Consider the following 21,857-nt stretch of genomic DNA (forward strand, 5'->3'; position numbering starts at 1 on the left):
GCTGTTGAGCCGTACATGTAGTTCCAGTTTACTCAGCGAAGGGAGGGGTGTGGAAAAAACGACTGGGTAGGTCGCTCTTTGTTTTCTGGCAGGGAGGAAAACCAAGAGACTTTGAGACCGGCAAGATTTTATACACCGCTGTTCACCGTTTGTGTAAGTCCAATTCGATGTTGTTAGTAGATTGAACGGGTGACATTTGTGAACGACAAGACAGTTCAAGGATGGGTTGGTGTTTGTAGGATGTGTTCTGTCTGAGAAAAGACGGACACCGCAGTTAACCGGCGGTGGCGCGACTCTGAGCAATGAATGAAAATTATATTTGGAAATGTGTTGTGAGCGGAGCAGAGACCGAGGGTACGGGTGGCGCTTTGGATCAATCAACGAAAGCGGCGAGAGATGCTCCAAACTTTGGCTCGCCGCTGCTTTAAAACTGCTGGTCTAATTTATTTTTTCCTGTGTAATTGGCCCGAAAAAGCATGGCCGGCTAGGCTAGCTCTGCTAACCCGCTAGCATGTTAGCTCTCGTCATCAGATAACTTGTGTTGTTATCTCAATGTTTTTGTTTTGTTTTTACGCGCTTACTAATGTGTGGGGTGTATTTTTCGAAAGTCCGGTTCTATGTGACGTAAGTGGTTGTAGTATTTAAACAGTTCATGATGAAACTAGTGTTATATAGACGAACAGTTCTGTGAACCGACACAAAGTAACGCTGACAATGAAACAAGCTAGGCCTAGCTGACGTTAGCTTAGCTAAATATGACAATAATTTGGAGAAGAATATCCACCGCAACGGTTATAAATGTTTACGCATTGCGCAAACCGATTTTTAAAAGTGTGGATTTATCTGTTTCTGGGACGTTTAACTTCTAAACTGTCGCTCACTTGCTCTGAAACCGAACTGACTCTTGTTTAAAGGGGGTTTGACCTACTATGTAATAGATTCATCAAATAATAACTCAACTTTTCTTTTGTTATGGGACCGTCATTATTTTTTAATATGAGCTGTATGCGTGTTATAATATTTTTGATGGGTCAATTACTTATGCTTGTATAGACGTCTGTGAACAATGCAAATGACTGATCATTTTATTATTTGACAAATAAAAAGTTTAGCCCTGACAAATGTGTCTCTTAATATTTTCATACATCCATTTACCTAACTGCTTATCATCATTGTTTAAATAAATGGCAGTAACGTTTTTTTTGTTTTTTAATGAAGCAATAAAAACATTTCTGACTTCTTCTGTTTTTCATTCGGGTTCCCCATGCAACTATAAAATGTCCTAAAAGGCACGATTTTTAAAAATACCTTAATTGGTTGTAGAATGTCATAAATCAACCTTTCAAAAGTGTTTAAGAAAGGTTAACACGTAAATAGCATTTAATGTTTTTGAAGTCTCAAATTTCAAAATGAATAAATATTCTTAAAAAAAAGAATAATTTTCCAAATCACTCTCGTCGTAACATCATACAATCATGATAACAGAACCAACAAAACAGTGATGTTGAGTTAGTCGTGACTCTTAAGAGAAAATGCATGTCATTTGTAGGCTTCAACAACTTTGCAGAACATGGGAGTTTGGAAAGATGGTTTTACAGTAACTTTTTTTCCCCCCAAATGGTATTAATAAGTATTGACTTTAACTTGCCTTAAGCTGTAGGAATCATGTCCTGTCATTATTGAAGGATTCTAACCGCATTTCTAATAAGACACACTCTTCTTCACTGTTTCTTTCCTATTTTATCATTCTTCATAGGGGTCCTTGTTGCTGCTTCACATCCCCACTCTCACCTGAGAGATGTCAACTCCTGACCCCCCAATGGGAGGGACACCTCGGCCCGGTCCCTCCCCAGGCCCAGGGCTGTCTCCGGGTGGTATGATGGGCCCAAGTCCAGGCCCTTCCCCAGGCTCTGCCCATAGTATGATGGGGCCCAGTCCAGGACCTCCTGGATCTGGACACCCACACCCTCCACAGGGACCCTCGGGATATCCTCAGGAAAACATGCACCAGATGCACAAAGTACATAAGTTATTTTGCATTTTCAAATCTTTTATTTATTGTAAGTATTCGGTCAGTATTGAAAAATGGTGACCTTGAACGCCGTAACATGCCAAAAAGCCTCTGCTATTTTGTTATCATTCCTAATTCACGTTCCTGGATGTTGAATACATTATTGAGCTATGGTTCGATTAATTTAAACCAGATTTGTCACTGTCCTAATTTTACTTGCTTGCTTATGAGTTTATAGTTGGTGCTTTTTTCTTTCTTTCTTTCTTTCTTTTTTATAAACTAAATACATTTATTAAGATACAGTGACCAGAATATAGTTAAAAATAAATGAGTCTGCCTTTCAGTCCATTGTGTGATAATTGTGTATCTTTAACTTAGCCAATGGATGCCATGCATGAGAAGGGCATGCCCGATGACCCTCGCTACAGTCAAATGAAAGGCATGGGCATGAGACCAGGAGGGCTCAGTGGGATGGGGCCTCCTCCAAGCCCCATGGATCAACATTCCCAAGGTACTGCATCACATGGATTCAAGTGACTTTTGAACCATCCCCTCATCGTGATGGATGTACTGCTCTCAGGAGTCAGGATAGAATCAATTTTCTTGAATAATATAGTCACCTTTTTAAAATAATTACATAAGTCATATTTTGACTATTGTTATTATCATCATCAACATTATTATTATTTGTGCCTTAAATATCTATGGATGCTGGACACATCTGCTAAAATCAGCTACATCCTTAGTTAAAATAGATCATTCAGTTCAACCCCTGAAATAAAATTATTGATAAATGTCATGTTAAATGGTATGTGGTTTAGTTTCTTTTGTGTTTTCTGAAAAAATAACTTGGGCCGTAAGGTTGACGATACGCTACAATCCTTTTTGGAGGGGCTCTAAATCACTTTGAGATGGCACAAAGTTGTGTTAAGTCGCAGCAGGTTAAAAAAAAATGTAGCAAATTTTTGGGTATCGGATAACTAATGGCAGCCAGCCCAGCATGAGTTAGTAGTAGTGATTAAAACTGGTTCAAATTAAAGACCTGACCAAAAAATTATTTGCACTTATTATCTGAAAGAAAATCAAGGTTGGTTAATTGTTTGCAACTCTCATAGTTTAGCGTTCTCACTATCACTTAGCCGCCAGCATATAGTTTATGGAACTGTTCCATTGAATGTAACGAGTGAAATTCACCCGTGCTTTGAAATGTCACTGCAACTCATTGCCTTAGTTGCTCACTACTTTGAGACAATTGCCATGTCGTCAATGGAAATAAATAAGTCCCCACTCTCCTCTGTATTGCTGATGCACTAAACAAAATGCAACTAATCTAAATCCACCACATTAGTTAGGATAATCTGATTTTGCTTATATTCAAAAAGATGAACATTGCACAGACATTATCAGGTGGACCTGTGCCTTCAAGGTTCTTTAGTTTGACTCAATTTACAATGAGTTTTGTTTGTTTGTTTTAAGTAAAACGTGTATTCCTGAACGGATATACATAGTTAGAATAGACAAGCCAGTCATCCAGACAGGCAGTAAAAGCAAATGTGAGTGAGCGAGAGAGACATCACGAACACATCTAGCCGGTTTTTCTTCTTGTGCTGTAAATTTGGCAGCCTGAGCAGACGGCTTACGTGAAGACAACCGGAGGGCCGACTTCCATTTTCATACAACACAAATTATAGTTGCTAAAGAAGAAGACTGAGGTGAACTAAAAGGGACAACAGTATTACATCAACCAATTTGTAAATGTGTGACTATATGTTGGGATTCATATATGTAATAATCCGTGAGAGTGAGATTTTTACAAAGTAATGTCGTGTTATTTAGTAAAACTAAGGAAGTGCATCGGTTTTAGTCTGCTCCTCTACATTGTTTCGACTAATGTAACAATCCAGGGAAAACTTTTTCTTCAAGATAAATGTATAAATTCCCTGTTCCAAAAAGTGTACTTAAAATTGAATCTAATCCCTGTATTCTTGCTCCCAAGGTTATCCCTCGCCGTTGGGAGGCTCGGAGCATGCACCTAGCCCGGTCCCAGCTAATGGTCCTCCGTCTGGCCCCATGATGCCCGGTGGTCCATCCGGTCCAGGGGCTGGCCCAATCGAGGGTACCGGTGACCCTAATCAGGGAATGGGACAGCCGAACCGTGGGGGTCCACCGGGTCCAGGTGGACCAGGTGGTGCTGTAGGTGGACCAGGGGGTCCAGCAGGACCCACGCCTTTCAACCAGAACCAGTTGCACCAACTCAGGGCTCAGATTATGGCCTACAAGATGCTGGCACGCAGTCAGCCCTTACCGGACCACTTGCAGATGGCCGTGCAAGGGAAGAGGCCCATGCCAGGAATGCAACAGCAGTCCATGCCCAACATGCCCCCTTCTGCCGGTCCTGTCGGCGGGCCAGGGCCAGGGCCAGGGCCAGGACCAGCTCAGGCCAACTACAACAGACCTCATGGTGAGCAGAGGAGAAACATTTTATGTTTACTTTTTGTGATATGCTGAAATGCATAAAAAACATTTAAAGTGTTGCAAATAAACATAACTTGTTTTCTTTTTCATGTTTGACCAGTCTGGCACGGGTAATTTTGTTTTCCTTATTGAGGCTGATGAAATGAAATGTTGAAATAAAAATGTTTACCCTTTCAGGTATGGTTGGTCCCAATATGCCACCCCCTGGACCGGCAGGAGTTCCCCCAGGCATGCAAGGCCAGCCTGCCAATGGACCTCCTAAATCATGGCCTGAAGGTACAGTTTGTCCCAACACTGACCTAGTTACTATGTATCTATGAATTCAACAACAATTACCTAATTTCTTAAAAGTGGCACATGCAAGATTGCTTCACAAATTTGTCAAGTGTTAATTAAAAAGACGACAACCACGCATTTTCACACTGATTGTCAAGTGGCAGCTTGTTGATAAGGTGCCACAAGTGAAACTGCAATCAATGCTTAGACTGTCTTTATGTCTTCACACACGCCATCTGGTCGCTCTCTTATAGGACCAATGGTGAATGCCGCTGCACCATCCAATCCTCCGCAGAAGCTGATTCCTCCTCAGCCCACAGGCAGACCGTCTCCTGCTCCTCCCTCTGTGCCACCTGCTGCCTCACCTGTAATGCCCCCTCAGACACAGTCTCCTGGTCAGCCTGCACAGCCCCCTCCCATGATGCTTCACCATAAACAGAATCGCATAACCCCTATACAAAAACCCAGAGGGCTGGACCCAGTGGAGATCCTCCAGGAGAGGGAGTACAGGTGAAAACATTTGGTCTCTTGTTAAACAGTTTCTTTGCCACGAGTCATTATCACATTGACTGTTTTTGTTACGTTTAGAAATTCAGTATTTGCACTTGCAATATATTCTTAAAGATGTTTCTGCTCCTTGTTTTGCAGGCTGCAAGCCCGTATTGCTCACCGCATTCAGGAACTAGAGAACCTACCTGGTTCCCTAGCAGGTGATCTTCGTACCAAAGCGAACATTGAGCTCAAAGCCCTGAGGCTGCTTAACTTTCAGAGACAGGTATGCATGCTGACAAACTAAATTAGCTAGAGCCTACATGACTGTTAGCTAAATCCAATAGGGCTGGGTTAAAAAAAAAAGAAGTAATAATTGATATCTAATCGATTGTCGATATAGATTCATAAAAAAATTATTATTTTAATAACTCTTTTTAACCATAAATTCTCAAGAAAATAGATTTCTAAAGGCCAATTTTTTCCCCTTAGTTTTCTTGAAATTACTGTTCACATGAATTGAAAAGCATTTTCTTACATTTAGAAGAATTGCTGTTCCATAATTAATCTGAATCAATGAAGTGAATCAAATCGAATCGGAAAAAATAAAAAACTGAAGACTCGTGAATCGATTGAGGAAATTAAAATCAATACCCAGCCTTAAAAATCCACTTTTCATGTTTTTTCCTTGTTCAGCTACGGCAAGAGGTGGTGGTCTGCATGCGTCGCGACACTGCTCTCGAAACTGCTCTTAACGCCAAGGCCTACAAGCGCAGCAAGCGCCAGTCTTTACGCGAGGCCCGTATCACAGAGAAGCTTGAAAAACAACAGAAGATTGAACAAGAACGGAAACGTCGACAGAAACACCAGGTATGCAGTGCGAGGTGAAAGAAAGTCAAGTGGCAAAACATGTGCCTTGTTGTGAAACAATTTGTGATTGGAGACAGAGTACGGAATAAAACAAAGTTCAGGGTGGAATTTGAGTTTTTGGTTTTGTCTATTGTTCATAGGAATACCTCAACAGCATCCTGCAGCATGCAAAGGACTTTAAGGAGTACCATCGGTCCATCACAGCAAAGAGCCAGAAGGCCACCAAAGCGATCGCCACCTACCACGCAAACACTGAGCGTGAGCAGAAGAAAGAGAATGAGCGCATTGAAAAAGAGAGAATGCGTAGGCTGATGGTGAGATGTCCCTCAAAAATCTTTTTCACGCAGATACTTATGTACAATAAATTCCAGTGAGTGTATTCAGCGGGTGCATCACCGTATGTAATGTTTTCATCTATCAGGCTGAAGATGAAGAGGGCTATCGTAAACTTATTGACCAGAAGAAAGATAAGCGCCTGGCGTACCTCTTGCAGCAGACAGATGAATATGTGGCCAATCTCACTGAGCTGGTGCGAGCCCACAAAGCTGCACAAGCTCTCAAGGAGAAGAAAAAGAAGAAGAAAAAGAAGGTGCCTGTTTATTCACCTTAAATTAAGACAATAATGTTTTTGTTTTTTAATGTTAGTTATTGTCTTTGTATCGTTAATGGGTTCAGAAGCCGGAGCCTGCAGAGGGAGGAGCTGCTGCACTTGGACCTGATGGAGAGGTGGGTGAGATAGGATATTGGAAATCTGTCATCAAAATAGCAATTGTGATTGAAGTCTTCTTGCTTTTAAATGGGATGAAGCTAGACTTGTGACCACCCGTTTTGCTCCATGTGTTGATACATTGTTGCATTTGGTTCAAGAAACCAATTGGAGACAATATATTGTCTTATGTATATACATATTTACCTGCGCCTAAAGGCATGTGCCATAATATCCTGTATTAAGAAGAGTTGAGTTTTTATCTGCAGACAACATTTGTACAATTGTGGTAATTTTGTCTTGTCTCCTAGCCGTTGGATGAGACCAGTCAAATGAGTGACCTCCCAGTGAAAATCATCCATGTGGACAGTGGGAAAATCCTGACTGGGGTTGATGCACCTAAGGCGGGTCAGCTAGAAACTTGGCTTGAAATGAACCCAGGGTCAGTGCAATGCTTAAAGTCTGTCTCATTTATACACTACTGTATTTTGTCATAATGTTAAAATATTTGTTTTCAACTATAGACTCTTTGGACAGAATAAACAACATCATGTCTTTAGTAATTTGTCTTTTTGTAGGTATGAAGTAGCACCACGTTCAGACAGTGAAGACAGTGGCTCAGAGGAGGAGGAGGAGGAAGAGGTACGCTACCTAACTTTTTCTTCATAACCAGAGCAGAAAGATGCTTCGGATTGCTCTCACTGACCTTTTCTCCACCTTTTGTGTGAAGGGTGACGAAGAGAAACCTCATGCTTCTGCAGCTCAGAATGACGAGAAAAAGAAGATCCCAGATCCAGACAGTGAAGACGTATCTGAAGTGGATGTTCGGCACATCATTGAGTAAGACGCCATTATTATGCCTGGAAATGTCTCCCTTGCACTAGAGGACCAATTTTTTGCCATTGTATTAAATGAAATCTTATATAGCAAAAGTAGTTGGAGTGAAAAAAAATGGTATTGAACACCCCTAGTGTCTGCCATGAGACTGACTGTTTTTATTTGCCTCAGGCATGCCAAGCAGGATGTGGATGATGAGTACGGAAGTGCATCTTTCAACCGAGGCCTGCAGTCCTACTACGCTGTGGCTCATGCAGTCACAGAGAAAGTAGACAGACAGTCTACGCTGTTGATCAACGGGCAGCTCAAACAATACCAGGTATACAATCAAGTGGTGAAAAAACGGAATTAGCTCATTTCTTTCATTGAAACCTAACAACGTGAATGCTGAGCCTAACTTGCCCCCCCCCCCTATCTTTTGGTTCTTTTTTTCTCTCTTTTTTTATTATTTTTATTTTTTTATAAATATCTAGATCAAAGGGCTGGAGTGGCTGGTGTCACTTTACAACAACAACTTAAATGGCATCCTGGCTGATGAGATGGGTTTAGGAAAAACTATCCAGACCATTGCCCTGATTACCTACCTCATGGAAAACAAGCGCATCAACGGGCCTTTCCTCATCATCGTACCACTCTCGTGAGTCCACAAATTGTCAGTGATGTGTGGATTATTGGCACAATATGTATTTATACGCAGGAAGAATAGTTGGTACTCCTCTGTTAAATAAAGTAAAGAAAATAATGTTAAAAAGCCACAAAGCTTCTGGGAGAATTTAGTTTGGACAGATGAGGCAAAATGTTGCTACCTGTGGCCCCACCACCTGTGAAAGGCAGCACCTATGTCACCATTGTTCTTTTTTCTCTGGATCTGTTAAATTCCTTCTTTTTAACTTTTTCTGCTAACTGGTGGCAAATATTACACCATTGCTTCGGCAAGGGATGAGGGACCCCTTTCCTTATGACAGTTATAACAAAACTGCCAAAAAGTGTTTTGTTTATTGCAAACTCCTCCAAGGTACCGGTACAATAATTTTTATCCAGACTGCATTTTTTGTTTCTTTTTTTTAGTAATGCTAGAAAGCCATAAAAAAGTCAGATTTTCTTCTGTTAATTCCCCCCCCCCCCCAAAAAATTGGGCTTATTTCAGTGACTCATTTATTTAATCTATTGTAATGCACTTATCAATTCACCAGGAGTCAGCATTAATCCTCCTAATCTAAACTTCTGTATTGATTCATAGAACTCTGTCGAACTGGGTGTACGAGTTTGATAAGTGGGCGCCATCTGTTGTGAAGATCTCCTACAAGGTCAGTTTTTCGATTATTATATCAAGCTCCAATTCTGATATATGAATCACGCAGCATGTGTAAGTACTAGTTCTTTAGAACTTCATAGCGAAAAATTTGAAGCATTCTGCTCATTTTTTCAGGGCTCTCCAGCTGCTCGCCGTGCATTCGTTCCCATTCTGCGCAGTGGCAAATTCAATGTGCTGCTCACCACATACGAGTACATCATCAAAGATAAGCAGGTGCTAGCAAAGGTATGTGTCTACTGTCAAGTCAGAACCATGAGAATTTGTGGTTCGTTTATTACATTCCTATCATGTCCTCCTAAAGCTTCGTTGGAAGTATATGATTGTGGACGAGGGCCATCGTATGAAGAACCACCACTGTAAGCTGACCCAGGTGTTGAACACCCACTACCTGGCCCCACGGCGGGTGCTGCTCACAGGCACTCCTCTGCAGAACAAGCTCCCTGAGCTCTGGGCCCTGCTTAACTTCCTCCTGCCCACCATTTTCAAGAGCTGCAACACCTTTGAACAATGGTTCAATGCCCCATTCGCCATGACTGGAGAGAAAGTAAGCATTCTTTGTTAGATTGCAGAAGTTTGCAGAAAATGAGATGGAGGCACACAAACTGTTATTCCTCTTAAGCCACATCACAACTTAACTACTGTATCCAGTGACATTAACAAAGATGCTTGATGGATAGATATTGTATACGTAAATAGACACTGAACCCATGTAGACTATAGATGTTTTGAATGAGTCTTGTCTTGCACCCCCTCAAGGTTGACCTCAATGAAGAAGAGACCATTCTCATTATTCGACGTCTACACAAGGTGCTGCGGCCCTTCTTACTACGCCGGCTCAAAAAGGAGGTCGAGGCCCAGCTGCCAGAGAAGGTTTGGTTCCTTCTGGTTGTTAATAAAATGGCTTTGTTTACTGAATTAAAAACACACACAGATTATTTCAGTGTTTTAAATTAGCATAAAAGCATTTCTCTCTCTGGCTCTCACACACACACACACACACCGAAGTTGAAGTTTCCTGATTTAACGTTGTTTGTGTTGTTTTTTTAGGTGGAGTATGTGATCAAATGTGACATGTCAGCCCTTCAGAGAGTATTGTATAGACACATGCAGGCGAAGGGGGTCTTGCTCACAGATGGATCAGAGAAAGATAAGAAGGTAAGTAAAATAAAGTGATTTTAAATATAATAGTGGAAACATTAATATTTCAGTAAATTTTATTGAGCAAGTAAAGTTAATAGACTTGTATATCCCATTGTTTTCCTCTAGGGTAAAGGCGGCACGAAGACTCTGATGAACACTATTATGCAGCTGAGAAAGATTTGCAATCACCCCTACATGTTCCAACACATTGAGGTACATTTTTTGGTATTGAAATTTGGTGGGAAATTAAGAATAAGTTACAGGTAAATAATACATGTGGTGACTGAAGATAAAATGTTATATGATATGTTTTTACAGGAGTCTTTCTCTGAACATCTGGGTTATTCTGGCGGCATAGTGTCTGGGTATGTATAGCATAAACTGTGTTTACTGCATCTGCATGTCTGCATTGAGTACTATAAGTAATACTGTGACATACAATACACGGCACGCCATCTCATTCTTGATTATAATCTTCCTGTTCCATCTGTCCAGTCCTGACTTGTACCGCTCCTCTGGGAAATTTGAGCTGCTGGATCGTATCCTGCCCAAGCTGAGGGCCACCAACCACAAAGTGCTGCTCTTCTGTCAAATGACCTCACTCATGACCATCATGGAAGACTACTTTGCCTACCGCAACTTCAAGTACCTGCGTCTTGATGGTGAGAACCAGTTTTTTTCTTTAACAACAAAGAAAATGTGTCATGATTAACTAATTTGCTCCCCAAAACGTATTTTAGATGTTTTAAGTGTCCCAATGACGTATTTGTATGTTTTTGTATTACAAAAACGGCCAGCAAGTGGCAGTAGAATATAAGAGATCAACCGGGGCCATGTTGCTTAAAGATCTTTTCCCCACTGTCAGATTTGTGAATAATGATGAAACTTAGCTATATTCTAATGCTAAAAACAGCCAGGAGCGAAGAGGGTTGCTTCAGTGAAAAATGGCTGGGAGTGAATGAGTTAATTTAATATGGTTGACTACCAACGTGCACATTTTGTGAATCTGTTTATCTGTTCATCTGCAAGTAGGGATGCACGATAATGGTATTTTCAACCAATACCGATAAACCAATAATTTAGAACGTGTCGATGTTGACCATTTGTCCACTCTGCTTCCCCCACCTCTAAACTGAGCATATTAAATTTAATAATACTAGTCCTCTACGTGATATAAAAATGTCTTAATGTCCTCCTCACAGGAACCACAAAAGCGGATGACCGTGGATTGCTGTTGAAAACTTTCAATGAGCCAACTTCTGAGTACTTTGTGTTTCTGCTCAGCACCCGAGCAGGAGGCTTGGGACTCAATCTGCAATCTGCTGACACTGTTGTAATATATGACAGTGACTGGAACCCACATCAGGTAATGTACTGTCAGGTTTGTTGGATTGTGAAAAATCCAAATCTGTGACTGGAATAAGGGGTTTTGAAGGGGGTTTCTTTTTGTATACAGTATATATCACACTTCATTAAAGCAGTGGTCCGGTACCGGGCCGTAAGCCACTTTGGACCGGGCCGCACAGTTGAAAGAATAAAAAACATACTATACTTCTGGTTAATTGATTAGCCGAGGCTTAAAAATATTTTATTTTGAAAAGTGACCGGATTCTCTGTTTACGGCGGACTCTTGACACATGTCAAGATGCTAATTATCTCAGTCGTGTAGCGCTGATGCTAATCGACAAGTTAGCAAAATTTGTATAAAACATACATATTTGGAAAGTTTCTTTGCAACGGAGAAAAGGCCCAGTGATGAGACAATACAGGAGCCTATGACCAAGAAGATAAAGAAGGGTGCATGGACTTGCAGCTACAGGTGATTCCCATGCATGATTTGCTCTGTGGCGAGCGGCTCTTAATTTAGCATTATGGTGAGTGAGTTAATCATGGACTTTAGATTTGTCCTGTGGTGCCTTGTTATGTTGGCAGCGCCAACATATCATGCCCTCCTTAAATCTATCGATCTCATAAATCTCTCCTCGTTTAGGGAGGGCGCTGCTAATGTAGTTCCATAAAAATGTGGGTTCACATTTATTGTTATATCTACAAAATACCCCAGTTTTTGTGTTGCTCGTTTCATTCATAAGCATTACCATAGTGACCTCACCATATTAAAGCGTTGTTGTTACCCTTGTGATGTTTGTGCTTCTAGTACAGGTACATAAAAATACATAGTGGATTTGCATTTGTTGTTGTAGCAGCCCCCCCCCAACCCACTAGGTTGCCGGTCTGCAAAAGTTGTGGACTTGTATGAACCGGTTGGGACTAAAAACTATCCTTAAATTGTTTTCTTTTCAGGAATTTTTTTAATGTGATAGATATGCTGGAAGGGGAAGAAACCTACTAATTTTTTGTTTATCTTACAGGATCTGCAAGCTCAGGACAGGGCCCATCGTATAGGTCAGCAGAATGAAGTGCGCGTCCTTCGGCTGTGCACTGTCAACAGTGTGGAGGAGAAGATCCTGGCGGCAGCCAAGTACAAACTGAACGTGGACCAGAAGGTCATCCAGGCGGGCATGTTTGACCAGAAGTCATCAGGCTGTGAGCGCCGGGCCTTTTTACAGGCCATTTTGGAGCACGAGGAACAGGACGAGGTCGGGGCTCGTGGAGGCTGCCGCCCTAGGGGGGCATGGGTGGGTGTGATCCGAACATTGCCACATTGCCCACCCACCCACATCTCCCTGTGCGCTGTTCCCACATCTTCATTCTCCTTATTTTTTTCTCTCCCCTATTTCTCTTCCTCTTTTCTCAGGATTTCATCAAACCAGACTTTTGCTTTTCTCTTTTGTATTTTTGCTTCTGTCATTGATGGTTAATGTAATAGTTGATTTAATACTTGATCTTCTACTTTGTTTCCCCTCTTTCTGCTGTCCCTGTTTAATTTTTGTTTGGTTTATTTGACATGGTCGCTTACTCAATAATCGTTCTGCTTTATTGAAGTTGGTCTGTAGCTGAGAGAGGTGACTGACTCTGAGGTACCCCGATATTCTGCTGGTTGCCCTGTCTTACTATTACTGTCTAATCTTTCTGCAGGAGGAAGATGAAGTGCCTGATGATGAGACAGTCAATCAGATGATCGCCAGAAGTGAAGAAGAGTTTGAGCAGTTCATGGTTAATCTCACCCCACATTCAAACATCAGATAGATTATCATTGAATAATCTTTGAGTCCTCTAACCATCTTGCGTTGCTGTCGTATTTAGCGCATGGATCTCGACAGGCGGCGTGAGGATGCCCGCAACCCCAAGAGAAAACCCCGTCTGATGGAGGAGGATGATCTCCCCAACTGGATTTTGAAAGATGACGCTGAGGTTGAGAGGCTTACTTGCGAAGAGGAGGAGGAGAAGATGTTTGGCCGAGGATCCCGCCAGCGTAAGGAGGTGGACTACAGCGACTCACTCACTGAGAAACAGTGGTTAAAGGTATGTCAAAATGAAAGACCATTTCAAATAGCACCTGTGCTTTTGTCCTGAGTCAAATCACTCATCTTTTCCTTCCAATAGGCCATAGAAGAGGGTAATTTGGAAGACATTGAGGAGGAAGTGCGCCACAAGAAGACAACCAGAAAGCGCAAGCGAGACCGTGATCATGACGGCCCCTCTACACCCAGCTCCAGCAGCGGGCGCGGCCGCGACAAGGATGACGACGTGAAGAAAGCAAAGAAACGTGGTCGGCCACCTGCTGAGAAACTCTCTCCTAACCCGCTGTCCCTCACCAAGAAGATGAAGAAGATAGTTGATGCTGTCATCAAATACAAGGACGGGTGAGCTCACTGGATTTTTTGGGTAGATTAGTAAACGACTATTTCGAGAAAAATTGAAAAAGAAAAGACAAAAAGTGGCCATAATTCAACGCCGACTGGGCCAGCCATTGCTGCCGGCAGAAATGCAATGATATAGTTGTCGGAACTAATGGATGCACATTCTCTTATCACCTTAGTACTAATGGACGACAACTGAGTGAGGTTTTCATCCAACTGCCTTCCCGCAAGGAGCTTCCCGAGTACTATGAGCTTATCCGCAAGCCCGTAGACTTTAGGAAGATCAAGGTACATACTCAGATGTTCTAGTTTTGTTTTCACATGCCAATCTATATCTGACTTTCACTTCTCCGTCTATCAGGAGAGGATCCGCAGCCATAAGTACCGCAGCTTGAATGACCTGGAGAAGGACGTGATGCTGTTGTGTCAGAACGCTCAGACTTTCAACCTGGAGGGATCTCTGGTTGGTGTCAACTTCCAGCTACTTTTCACAAATACCTTGACTCATGAGAACAACAGTGGCCCATGCGCGCCAAGTTGTTTATTGAATAGGAAAACAGTCAAACATGCGTAGTAAATGAAATCACAGACGTTCACACTCAAACTAATACAATAAGTCAAAAGTTCTGGACTAACTTTTCTGCTTTCTTCAAACCATCAGATCTACGAAGACTCCATTGTGCTTCAATCTGTGTTCACCAGTGTAAGACAAAAGATTGAGAAGGAAGAGGACAGTGAAGGAGAAGAGAGCGAAGAAGAAGAGGAAGATATTGATGAAGGCTCAGAGTCTGAATGTAAGAATCAGGAACAGAAAATGGTTTGTACAAAATCATGTTTAGTGGTCATAACAAGCTGTGTTCCCTCCCAGCCCGTTCTGTGAAGGTTAAGATTAAACTGAGCCGAAAAGAAAAGGGGGAACGTAGTGGGAAAGGACAGCGGCGGAGGGGCCGTGGCATGCGGGCTAAACCTGTGGTGAGCGACGACGACAGTGAGGATGAACAGGAAGAGGTGAGACATGTTTATGTACTGATTTAAAGAAGCAAAGGTTGACCTCTCTCTTTGCTAATACCGTATTTTCACGACCATAAGGCGCAGTCACAGTTACAAGTGCTATTTCTGTGTTTAACACACACATAAAGCGCACCGCACTATTGGGCGCACGCATGGTTAAACACACGCTAGCTCAAAACATATGGTAGCATGCTATTATGCTAAAACATATGGTAGCATGCTATTATGCTAAAACATATGCTAGTGCTAGCGCATGTTTTTAAAAAGGCAGCGAACAGAACAAAACTGAGTTCGGTTGAAGTAACAATGTAAACTGTGAGTTCAATTGTACTTGAAGTATGTAACAATGTACTCGCGTTGCTTTTGATTAATCCTAATCCACAAATCAATCATAGTCCTCGTGATCTTCTGTAACAGAAACAAACAACTGGGCAAATTTTCCATCAAACACGCCGTCTAATTGTCAGAGTCAGTCTCTTTGTCGTGTCCTCGGAAATGATGCCGGCTTTTGCGTTCGCCCAAGCATTCACAATGCATTGAGGGAGATGGGGAAAAAACAATCTGGTGTATTTAGTATGTGGTGTGATCTGTTTAGCTACTCTGTGTAGACTTGCACTACTTAAAAGTGACTTTTGCGATCTTTGTTGCTAAAAGTGAACGTTGTTCAATAAGGCATTTAAAAAAAAAAAAAGGGAAAAAAAGGAAGCAAGATTATGAGGGCGAGGAGAGGCTGGAGAACACGCCACCAAGTTGACTCCTCCGTGCTCTCATGTCTGTCCTCATTCAGGTCCGCCTTTCTTGTATATAAGCAATGTGTGCGGGAAAGATTCAGATTTTGGACCTTGGTCCACACACAAGGCACACCTCACTATTAGGCGCACCGTCGATTTTTGTGAAAATGTAAGATTTTAAAGTGCACCTTATAGTCGGGAAAATACGGTACTTTGAAAAATTGGTAATTCAGTACAATAGTTTAAAATTCACATACAACATAAAGTTGCTCAAGAAACAGTATCTCAGGTAACAACCAATCAGCTCAGCCTCAGAAAACAGGTGAATTGTGATCGGTTGTTTCTTGTTCCTTTAGACATTGTGATGTCATTTTCAGTCGACAGTAAGGGGCCAAATGAGATAGAGAAAAACTGGTGTATTTTGTTGCTTAACTCATATTCCACAAACACAATATTAATCAGAATACCATGTTTTAGACTACTGGGGCTGCATCGATCATATTGTAAAAAAACAAAACAAATTGTTTTCTTTAACCGAATTTGCCATTGCTATAGTTCACTGTTGCTCTGTAACTGTTCATGCAGTTTTGTATAAATTGCCCTTGACTCAAGTCAAGTTTATTTATATCGCCCTTAATCACACAATAGTTTCAAAGGGCTTCACATGGCCATCAGTTAACAAATATCAACGACATCCCCAATCGAACCACAAGAGGGCAAGGAAAAACTCAAAAAACGCTATCAGGCGAAAAATGAGAAACCTTGAGAAGCAAATGTGGTAATCCCTCTTCCAGGATGATCAGGCTGCAATGGATGCGGAATGGGCAACATTTTACATAGTTTGTGTCTTTGTGTTGCTAAACATTATTATCTAGAATAGTGCGAAAGTCCAATTAAATAGTTGCTAAATGAATAATTCAAATTAATTAGCCTGACTGAGTTTCACAGCATGTCCTTATATCATTATCACTATTACTTTCTAATATTTACATTTAAACCGTACCCTGCCAAGCATACTGCAAAAAAAGTTATTTGCCAAATTTAGTGATACGTTCCAAGCCCCTCTCACAATTGGTCAATATCCGTAAAGGAGAGTTTTACTTTTTTGTCCTTTTTTAATTTTATTTTTCTTGCCTCTATTAAGCCATCACAAACGCCCCGCACGGCTCCCACCCTTCTATAAACACTAGTAACACTTAATAAGTTAAACTTTTAAAATGCAAAATCTAGAATTAATGCCGGGCTGTTAATTGTAGGCTGCATTCATAAATTGATTTGAGCAGATGTGTGCTCTGCACCCTGGCAGCACGACAACAACACGTCTGCAAAATAACTGTGTTCAAGTTTTTCTTTTTAATCTTAAAAAAGGCTTACAAATGAAAAGCCACGATAGAGTGAATCCTCAATAACGCGAAGTAGCTAGGAAACACTGTAGTGTATGTGCGTCTGATCCACTCCACCCCCGCTCCCCACAAAAAAAGTTCAGGCTCAAGATTTTTTTGATTTTTTTTTTTTACTTTTAGCCCTGCTCTTTGTAGCCCCTCTCAAGTTCTATTTTGGTGGGGGGCGTCAGTCAGTGCCCATTGCACAGCCATCCCTAAGAACATTTGTCAGGTCTCCGATGTTTGACAAGAGAGCTTGGCTCACAATCTCTGTTGTCGTTTTCTGCCAGAGGTATTAAATTGATTGATTACGAAGATCTCTCTACTAAATTCTTCAACTTCAAACTCATGCAAGCAATGTTTTTCCAAACATGTTCCCAGTCAATATAGAGTTGTCCAAAAGTCGAGTAACGAATAGCGAAGCTCAACCCCTTATGGACTAAAGAAGTGCTGAAAAAGTTTATCCTGAAGCGTTTCTGAAATATTCTTTAAAGCATGTTATTAACTGGTAGCAAAATTAACATTTGTGTTTGTTTCAGGAGCATTCGGTTAGCGGCAGCGAAGAGGACTGAACATGAACCACTCCTAAATGGACCAACAGCCCACTGAGCTACTTGACTGGAACGTAGATATTTTCCTTTAGGTACAGCTGGGAGACGTTGAGTGGGAAAGCCGAGTTTTACCTACATCAGATTTTTTTTCTTCTTCCTTTTCTTTAGTGATACTTGTATTCTCATTAAAGTATATCATTGATGTAAAAGCAAAAAAAAAAATCAAGCTGATACAAACTATCCACTTCCATATTTAAACATGTTTTCTTATGATCAGTAGCGTGTCCTTTTTTCTTTTTTTTTCCTCCTCAATTGGAAGATTGACAGAGCCTGACTTGTAGACTGATCATGGGCCATATAGACAAGTTTTGTTTGTTTTTTTAAGTTGTTAGTTTGTCATCCATTTGAGAAGTGAATCAAGAGTCACTGTGTTCCCCTGAAATCCCGTTTTGAATGCATGTTGCGCGTTGTAGAAATGCACCTGGATGTGTCTTTGTTATTATCTTTGCGTAATTTAAGACTACAAGCGGAATCATGGTACGGCCCACCCGCAGCCCCTCCCTCTCAGGTTGTGTATGTAAACAGGGAGGGAGGGACGGGACCATTTTCTCGTGTCGGTGTCACTGGATTCCAAAAAGTTCAATAAAGGTTTCTCATAAGACCTGTCCGTGCAGGCTGATTTTGATTTTTCCTGACCACTAGGTGGCCTACTAACCACAGTTTGCTCTTTATTACCAGTTTAGTCCTACTCTTGAGGTTTATTTGCTAAGCAGCTTTCATTATTTTACAGAAAACTATTGGAAGCCTGTTCCGTAACATTACTGTCATCGAAATGTTCATTTAATAGGTATGAGATGACATGCAATTATTTCAATTTGGGTTTTTACATTTCAGCTTTAATTTAAATCTTTTGCCATTTCAAGCATTAATCTCATGTATTTAGCTCTCTTATGTTTGTCTCTTTCTAAGTAGCCTATATTGTAAATCAGGGGTCACCAACCTTGAAAACGAGCGACGACTTCTTGGGTGCTGATTAATGCAAAGGGTTACCAATTTCGTACGTACATCTGAAATTAATTTGCTCAAAATACCTTCAATAGTGTTATTAATATTTATTTTTGTGGAGACATTGATCATGTTAATGATTTCTTAAAATAATTAGGAAACAAAAATATAAATATGCAGCATTTTATTACTATAAATCTATACCAGTGTTTACATTTCAAATGATCACTTCTGCAACATTCCTAGAAAGTCACAATGTCCCATCGTGGGTTTTAGCTATAGAATATGCCTGCGGGCCACTCATGGGTTGGTGAGTCTTCCTGTTAATGCATTATATCAATTTAATTAATACGTTTTCAAACGCATATCTTGACTGAGGAAATTAAAAGATTTATTTGTAATGTTTGCTCCAGCCTCCGTTATATAATGGTTCATTACATTTTTGTAGTAACAATATAGAATTAGTCTGTAAATGTGATCATGCTATTTACTAAATATCCTGGATATAATTTTTTTCTCAATTTTTTTTAATAGAGCACTTTGAAGCTATAACAAAGTGCTGTGCTTGAGATCGAACATAAAACGCAATAAATAATAAATATGTTCTATTTAAAATATATTTGCATTTGGTATAAAGGAGGTTCAGATTTAGCTCTACATGTGTGAAGTTGTTTGTCGATGAGTAAGAGGAACACAAAACCATTTGTAGTATCTGCTTGCATGGACTATAATAAATTCTTCATTCACCACAATAGCTGAGGTGACGAGGAAAATGTCCCCTGAAATATTTCCAATATTCAGCAGGTGGACATCCTCTTTTCACCTCCAGAGACTAACAGCATGTAAGGACACAGCATGTTCCAGGAACAAAATGATTTCATGAGAGGATTTGTCCAACAATACTGCCAGTGAAGTTAATGTACGATCTATTTGTTCAGCTGTGCTTTTCATTATAGCAGCAGCAAACTTTGACATTGAATCTTTACCTTGCAGGTTCTTTGTTGACATTTGCCGCTCCGGCGCTCAGTCTTATCTTTTTCAAGGTAATGAGACTAAAGTGTATATACTCACTGGGCGGCTAAACCCAACTGAGCTGCCACTCCCAATCCACCAGCAATCTGCAACTGCACTTTTCAAATGAGTAAATGTTTAATAAGATCAACCGGCAAAGAAAATGTCTGATGTGAATTTCACAGCCACTGACTGTACATGACCCATACATTGGGAAAATATTTCCATCTCAAGTGGAAAACAGACTGACTTCATATTGATATCCTTCTTTAGTGATTCTGTTGGAGAAGCTGCATAAGACGTGATCAAACCACAAAGCGCTTCAGTGAGTCAAAAGAAGAAGACGAAGCAGTCGGAATTGCATCAAGGGAACCTGAATGAACATTCAGGGGAGGAGGAGACAGGCAACAGATTGTTCAACATGTGTAAACAGGCCGTTTGAAAGTGACTGCGTAACATGCGAGTAAACATACCGGAATAACCAGGAAAAGTTTTCATGAGAGACCATCATTTCTCAAAAAAGGGTGTGTTTTACAATAGGACATCTGGATTTGGATCTGCTTTCTTTTTTGCTTCAGGTTGTGTTCATTTTCTTTTTTTTCCCTTCCCCGACAAATTGTATGTGTGATATAGCAACGGTGGATCCACCTGCGTTGAGAAGTTAGCTTTAAATTCCCTATTTTCAATGCCTTGTGGGTAGATTTGATCAAAGCTGTTTATTGCTGAAAAATATTATACAAACTTATTTGTAAAAATGGTGGCACCAACCATTTTGGTGATACTCCAGCAAAAAGACTCTTCTCTGTTTCTGCTGATATGCCTTTTTCCAATAACAATCTTATATATACAAATGATAAATAAAAAATAAAAAAGTCTACACAGCCCTATTCAAATGCATTGTTTGTGTGGTATAAAAACAAATAAGATCAAGAAATTTATTTTTCAAAACTTTTCCAAAGATGAATGTAACCTACAACCTGTATAACTCACACAAATATTATCCCACATGTGCTTCAAAGATTTTGTAATGGTTTGATGAAACCAATGTTGAACATTTTGGCCATAATTCCAAAAGGTTTGATTGGCATGGCACAGGCACAACAACACCATACCCATCGAAAAACATGGTGCTGCTGTTCCTCACCTGGAAATTACACAAGGTGGAGGGAATAATGGGCACTTAAAAATAGCAGTGAGTGCAAAAAAAAAACAAAAACAGGACTCTACTAGAAAGCAACCTAAATGACAGATAAAAATTACTAGAACATTTGAGCTTCATTTGGGGTTAATCAAACGCACTTAAACTTTAAATACTGTCAAATCCAAGGATGCTGTAGTTTATTCAGGTCTTCATTGGGATATTACAGGGAAACACAATAAATTACTGTAAAATAATACTGCAAATTATTGTGAAATGCTGGTAACTTTTTTTTTTACAGTGTGCACTTTAACTGCCCGTGCTCTAAGTATTTTGTATAGTTTACGCCTCTGAACGTTTACAATTTTGAAGCTGCGTGTAATCGCACACTTTTTTCTTCTTTTTTTTTGCCCATGAACATTTCCCACTGTATTAGATAGCTGATGTTCGCCATATTGTTTCCCAACTTAACCACATATATTCAAAAAATGTTGGTGATGGAATTTAACTGTATGTCTGTTTTTAAAAAAAAAAATCTGGTAAATCGTAACATAAACCTTCTCTTTTTGAATGACAGGCTTGCTCCACGTGGTAAACCCTTACCCTCCCGAGGTTACATACTGTATGTAGATGTAGAAGTCTTCTGGTCATAAACCTTGACGATGCCACGTTCGTGACCTGCTGAATGTTATACGGGGGGGGGCTCTTCACTTTAGGAATTCTGCCAGCTGTCTGTTGTGGTCTTCCACTACATTCCTACTTTTAAACACACATTTGCTCTCATGAGTCTGATAAAGTTACTGTTACTGGATGTGAGGCAATTCTGACTAACACACTGTAAAAGATTGAAACTTGCACAAAATATGACCAAGCAACATTTATTTTAAATGTTTTTTTATTACAGTAAATATCCCTGTCCTGAACCAATGTCAAGGCTGTATTGCACAAGGGTCAAAATTCAACTTTCAGAGAGAGAAGAAAAACCTGGCAATGTTTCCATGTGCCACGTGAGCCTTCTGCGAAGGGGTTAAAGTTACTCATAGTAAAAAATCATCTCAAGTGGGAAGCTCCGCCTCCGGATTGTTGAGTCTCCTGCGGCTCACAAATCACACCACTTCAAATCCCGCCTTCCTAACTGCAGGCCCCCC

The 21,857-nt window shown here is 40.6% G+C and overlaps 1 protein-coding gene across 1 annotated transcript; it reads left to right on the forward strand.

Annotated features, from left to right (window-relative positions):
- Positions 1-7: 7 nt before the first annotated feature.
- smarca4a (SWI/SNF related BAF chromatin remodeling complex subunit ATPase 4a) lies at positions 8-18,222 on the forward strand. The gene is made up of 34 exons (XM_086067838.1): positions 8-153; positions 1,757-2,020; positions 2,390-2,522; positions 4,008-4,472; positions 4,664-4,762; positions 5,017-5,272; positions 5,411-5,537; positions 5,948-6,121; positions 6,262-6,435; positions 6,543-6,710; positions 6,797-6,847; positions 7,139-7,269; positions 7,406-7,469; positions 7,558-7,667; positions 7,836-7,983; positions 8,138-8,301; positions 8,905-8,971; positions 9,094-9,204; positions 9,281-9,523; positions 9,736-9,849; positions 10,027-10,134; positions 10,246-10,332; positions 10,438-10,484; positions 10,615-10,781; positions 11,322-11,485; positions 12,489-12,755; positions 13,156-13,233; positions 13,324-13,542; positions 13,624-13,883; positions 14,060-14,168; positions 14,242-14,343; positions 14,542-14,674; positions 14,749-14,888; positions 17,544-18,222. The coding sequence occupies exons 2-34, from the start codon at positions 1,799-1,801 to the stop codon at positions 17,574-17,576; spliced, it is 4,935 nt and encodes a 1,644-aa protein (XP_085923964.1). The 5' UTR covers positions 8-153; positions 1,757-1,798; the 3' UTR covers positions 17,577-18,222.
- Positions 18,223-21,857: the final 3,635 nt, after the last annotated feature.

This window comes from Leptonotus elevatus, chromosome 1 (genome assembly GCF_054856555.1).
Source record: "Leptonotus elevatus isolate MCC_2025b chromosome 1, RoL_Lele_1.0, whole genome shotgun sequence".
Taxonomy (NCBI): Eukaryota; Metazoa; Chordata; class Actinopteri; order Syngnathiformes; family Syngnathidae; genus Leptonotus; species Leptonotus elevatus.

Bases quoted from the DNA above. Each gene is read 5' to 3' on its own strand.
- smarca4a (XM_086067838.1), top strand. From the start codon at position 1,799: ATGTCAACTCCTGACCCCCCAATGGGAGGGACACCTCGGCCCGGTCCC. The intron at 4,763-5,016 runs GTACAGTTTGTC...GCTCTCTTATAG, and splicing joins TCCTAAATCATGGCCTGAAG to GACCAATGGTGAATGCCGCT. The intron at 13,884-14,059 runs GTGAGCTCACTG...TTATCACCTTAG, and splicing joins GTCATCAAATACAAGGACGG to TACTAATGGACGACAACTGA.